This window comes from Gigantopelta aegis, chromosome 14, assembly GCF_016097555.1.
Source record: "Gigantopelta aegis isolate Gae_Host chromosome 14, Gae_host_genome, whole genome shotgun sequence".
Classification (NCBI taxonomy): Eukaryota; Metazoa; Mollusca; class Gastropoda; order Neomphalida; family Peltospiridae; genus Gigantopelta; species Gigantopelta aegis.
Window position 1 is genome coordinate 26,365,381 of NC_054712.1, and position 6,000 is coordinate 26,371,380.

At 39.0% G+C, this 6,000-nt stretch overlaps 1 protein-coding gene across 1 annotated transcript; it reads right to left on the reverse strand.

Annotated features, from left to right (window-relative positions):
* Positions 1–3,635: 3,635 nt before the first annotated feature.
* Positions 3,636–4,775, reverse strand: LOC121389159 (kelch-like protein 10). Its single transcript, XM_041520767.1, has one exon. It carries the CDS (start codon positions 4,773–4,775, stop codon positions 3,636–3,638), a length of 1,140 nt encoding a protein of 379 aa, XP_041376701.1.
* Between the last annotated feature and the right edge of the window lie 1,225 nt (positions 4,776–6,000).

A 6,000-nucleotide genomic window follows, 5' to 3' on the forward strand; every position in this document is an offset into this window, starting at 1 on the left:
CGAAATAAAATTGCATATTTTGTTTACCCAGATGAAACTATTATTTTTTACAACCAACACACTCACATTTATAACCAATCACAGGACTTGTGGTGTTCACTTCTCTATCAAAAGTTGGGTGCACCTCGAACTTTGACCCAGCCGGAAGTTATTTGGTTTAGTACTACCATCACGTTCAGTATCTGCTAGTAAATACTCTGAAACATGTCCTCGTTAAAGGTCGAGATCACAATAAACAAAACGTAAAGCCAGAAAACAACTGTTTTGACCATTTGTAGTCAAAGCTTTAGAAATGACATTACATAGGACTTCATATCCAAGAAAGAACCGGCCTCGGTGGCGTCGTGGCAGGTCATCGGTCTACAGGCTGGTAGGTACTGGGTTCGGATCCCAGTCGAGCATGGAATTTTTAATCCAGGTACCGACTCCAAACCCTGAGTGAGTGCTCCGCAAGGCTCAATGGGTAGGTGTAAACCACTTGCACCGACCAGTGATCCATAACTGGTTCAACAAAGCCATGGTTTGTGCTATCCTGTCTGTGGGAAGCGCAAATAAAAGATCCCTTGCTGTCTGTCGTAAAAGAGTAGCCTATGTGGCGACAGCGGGTTTCCTTTAAAAAAATCTGTGTGGTCCTTAACTATATGTCTGACGCCATATAACCGTAAATACAATGTGTTGAGTGCGTCGTTAAATAAAACACTTCTTTTTCTTTTTTCATATCCAAGAAAGACTATTCAATTGTTGTATAAAAATAAGTGATTAAAAATCGCGTATCAAAATTTCTCAGCCAATTATGAGAGCGCAACATGACTTAACTCCCTTGAGTAGTAACATCATTTTTATCCTTTTGATATAAACGTACCGGCCTAGGTGGCGCAGTGGTCAAACCATCGGCCTACAGGCTGGTATATACTGGGTTCATAGCCAGAGCTAGTTCTTAAGGGCTTATTGGGTAGATGTAGGGCCACTACACCCTTTTCTTTCTCACTAACCACTAACCAACTAACAACTAACCCACTGTCTTGGACAGACACCCCAGATAGCTGAGGTTTATGCCCAGGACAGAGTGTTTGAACCTTAATTGGATATAAGCACGAAAATAAAATGAAATGAAATGATATAAACGTGTAAATATAAACAATGTAGCGAGTTTTTGTCACACTTGGTTAATCACGTTGGAATACTTATTTTAAGTCTGCCCTAAAGTGACTGACTGTGACATACCACAGAACAATGAACAATTAGAAAAGGTGAACATATTCAAGTTCATACGGAAAGAGTTTATTTCACTATATACACAATCACATATACGTTTATAAATTGGTTAATTATTAAGGTAAACTAGTATATACGTGTATCACAAGAATACAACAATCTAAAATCAATAAAAATGGAATTATTAAATTATGGAACACATTTTTACAAATCGAAAAATATCTATTATTAAAAAGTTGTCAGTACAATGACTTTGAAACAAAAGAATCCTTGACGCGAAGTGTTGAAAAATTGTAACATTCCACCATATTTGTGTTTACTGTGTTCATACATATCACGTGTGTTGCCTGTGTAACTAATACAAACACACTCCAGGTTTGTAAATATTGTTTCAACTTACAACTACTGGTGTTCTCTTGGATCTTACTTTATCTCCTATGCCATCTTTTGCCCGCTACAGAAATAACTACTAAAATACTACTAGTATTTAAATACTGGATAATATATGTACAACAGTGTGTGTGTGCATGTGTTGGGGGGGGGGGGGGGGGGGGGGGGGGGGGGGGGGAGCTGCAATATCTAATGTATAAAACAATTTAACTACTTAAACTTTCAGATTCGATTATAAAGATTAATTTTCTTCCTGTGACTCGCCATTCTTCGATTTGTCTTGAAGCATCTCGCTTCCAAACTGTCAACAATACCGTAACTGGTGATGAGGCATGTATTATACATCAAATCAGCCTCTTAAAAATATCCAATAATTTTCAAAATGCACGAGTTTATTAAAACTGTAGAAATATTTAGCTTTTGCTTTGATAAAGAAAAAAGAAAGAAATGTTTTATTTAATGGCGCACTTAATACATTTTACTTGCTGTTATGGTTATGAGCCACACATATGAAAGAAGAAAACCGCTGCCGTAACGCAGTAAATAGAATAGAATAGAATAAAATAAATTATTAACAAAAAATACCACTATGGTACTATGGTAAATGCAAAAGGTAAGTGATGAACATCATCGTAACGTAATGAGTTATTCTTTTCGAATAGCAGCAAGGAACCTTTTATATGTACCACCCAATAGACAAGATATTGCATACCACGGCCTTTGTTACACCAGTTGTGGAGCCCTGGTTGGAACGAGATATATCCCAATGGTTCCACAGACAGGGATCTATCACGCTGAAGACAGATGTTAAGGATGAACAGTAGTAGAGATTGCAGCTTTAAAACTAAATATAATTTCAGATAAATGTTTAGTGTTAAAGTTAATATTGTTTGTTAAACTGTATGTACTTAACGAATGAATGAAATGAACAAACAAACAACACTCAAGCACCAAAATACACATTGGCTATTGGGTGACAAACAAAGGGAGAGGTAGAGGGAGCGCGCACTGTGAAATTAGTCATTACTAGTTCCAGGGAGAGTACTTTTGGTCTTTCCACACGAATATTTTTTGTCAGCTTTTTGCTTTATGCATTTTATTAATTCTAAAATAAGAAAGAAGTGTTTTATTTAACGACGCACTCAACACATTTTATTTACGGTTATATGGCGTCAGACATATGGTTCAGGACCACACAGATTTTGAGAGGAAACCCGCTGTCGCCACTACATGGGCTACTCTTCCGATTGGCAGCAAGGGATCTTTTATTTGCGCTTCCCACAGGCAGGATAGCACAAACCATGGCCTTTGTTGAACCAGTTATGGATCACTGGTCGGTGCAAGTGGTTTACACCTACCCACTGAGCCTCGCGGAGCACTCACTCAGGGTTTGGAGTCGGTATCTGGATTAAAAATCCCATGTCTCGACTGGGATCCGAACCCAGTACCTACCAGCCTGTAGACCGATGGCCTGCCACGACGCCACCGAGGCCGGTCCTAATTCTAAAATAATTATATAGCTTACATTATTTTGTACTCGAGGAAACCCCACTTTACTACAAATTTAAACATGCCTAAACAAACCAATCAAACACAAAACATGATTCACTTACTACACATACACACAGGGCCGTACCCTCCGGGGTGGCAGGGGGGGGGGGGGGCGGGGCTGATGCCCCCTGAGAATCTCACTTTGTTGTTCTTCTTTTTTTACCCCAGAAAATGGCATACACATCTCAGGGTTTAATTTGTATAGTGTTTCATTTGTTTATAAAAAGTAGTGCCCTCCAGGATTTTGATTAGGGTACGGCCCTGACACACATTCACATACATACACATATGATGTACATACAGACACACACGCGAGTGCGCGCACACACATCACAGATACAAACATACACAGGCGTACGTTTACACACACATACGCACACATACACACACACACACACATACGCGCGCGCACACACACAGAACAAACACACTACATCATTTCTAAAATATTGAGTCTCGTGTCGCCATCAGTATGTCATTCAGCGTTTAAAAGTACACACTAACAGTACGTTGAACACAGAAAAAAAACTAGGTGGCTTGGGGAATGTACTCTCTTCTTTACCTTCAGCCAGGCTGAACTTCCTGATTCCATCTCCTATACAACACAGCAAGCTTCCGTCTCGGTGTATTACACCAAACCTATATCCAAATGATTTCCATTTTGTTGTTAATTTCTTTTCAATCCCGATTTCTCCATCTCTGTCAGTGACCTGGATGTGCATCACGTTGCCGTCATAGTCTAACAGATAAACATCAGGGAGATGTACATAACCTCTTAGTGGCAGCAGTGTGTTTAGTGTGCTGACAGTGCGAGTTCTTGTGTTGAAACACTGGATAACATCTGATGTGTTTCCGCCTATTCCTCCTCCCATAACGAAAATGTTCTCACCAACTGTAACAGGGAAGGCATCTTGTCTCTTTCGTCCCAGGTCTCCAACAACCTGCCAGTGTTTGACACTGTCGCTTATTTCTTCTATACTATTGCTATTATAACCACCAATAGCGTACACTTTAGAACCAGCTGTAGCCATACAGTGATCATTGCGTTTTTGGTTGAGATCTGGACCTATTCTCCACACCTTTCTAATGATGTCGTAAATCAATGTACATGTTGGTTTGTAATTACCACCAGTGATATAGATCTTGTCACCCAGACTTGCTGCTGAATACCAAGCTCCAGGATCTACTGGGGCTCGTGGGACGTCTTCCCACTTGTCGTCTGACGTGAAGCAACACAGAAGTGACTTCTTGTTACAATGGAGTACGTAAACATCGGTGACACGTGACATTGCCGAGCTCAAACGAGCTGCTCCACCTGACACAGCTGTTACGCTTTTACAAACAACATTCGAAATCACAACTTCTTTAATTAGAAATTGCGAATCAACAATATCTAACCGTATTTTCTCAAAAATACCCCTGACGTCATCTTCATCCGGGTTATTATGTTCGATCCACTTCATGGCGAGTTTAACAATATTATCTTCTTTACAGTTCAAGTCATCTTTTAAAATGATATTCAGAAGTTCTATCTTCGACAGATGAATAACATTTTCTGTTTCAACAAAGTTAGCCAAGTTATCAGTTAAGTAGACAAAAGCTAGTTTCAACAAATCCATGAAATTGTAGAGTTTCAAGAGTCTCCACCAGTTTAAACAGTTCTCAGGAGAGAGAACCAGACCTTCCTCCAGGTACGTGTTACACAGCTGTGGTCAAGCTGCATCATTTCAGCAGCATCTAAAACTTGAACGCAGTTGTTTTCATTCACGAGATTCATTCTGCACAAATACATTTTAAGAATATCTTGGAATACGGACAGAGACACAGACGGAAGTTCCAAGACGCCCGTCCGACTCTCTGCCATATCTGAAGTTAGCATGGCCGGAAGTAAGGGGAGACAGCCGCCAGGACTATACGATTTCCGGTTATTGTCCCGTCCTTGCAGACAACCTGAAGGTCATTGAAAGTGCCTTTGGGAAAGCTCCTGATGAATATTTATAAGAAGTTGTACTTCAGCATTCTCCATGACGGACAACTTCAGACCTGGAATATAACAAATTGAAACAAATGTCATGACCTCTATCAATATAAAGTATTTGTGAATTTTTTTGTGACTGTGTATGTTGTTGTTGCATGCCATATATGCGACATCCCACAGACAGGATAGCATATACCACGGTCTTTAATATTCCAGTTTTGGTGCCTGGCTAGAGTGAGTGTTAATTTTAGTTACACGCTTAACATCTAATATAAGTAGTTCTAATTGTACCGAGGTGTCACTAAACATTACCTTTCCTTTAAATGCATGTACTATAGGTGGGTCCATCTACTGATTCTACCATAAGTTTACTCTTTTTTTTTAATTAACGATCCTGAATTCATTATTGCTTTGATACACGTGTTTATGGGTTATTATTGACAGAACATAATGGGTTAAAAATCAGACATTTTATGCAATGAAGTGCCCTCATTTCAGCCATCACTGCTAGGGTTTTATATTTTTCGAACAATGTTTCACGACTGGCACATTAAAAGCCGTAGTATTTTCCATTTTGGCTATAAATTAATCCTTTTTTAAATCTTAATACAGACGATTGTATCCCAATTCAATTTGCATAACGAAATAAATATCAAAGAGCCTCATAATATGCTGATATCCTAATGAACTAACCATTTTAAATGTAGTATAATCTCATGGATTAGAGGGGAAGTTTCCAGTTAGGTTTTTAAAATATGGGTACTGACCTAAAAACATAGGTTACTCCTGGCGTAATAATCCATAGAAGCATCTAATATATATATTACGCCTACTAGGTAGTTTCCAAAATAAATTAACTTAACGAG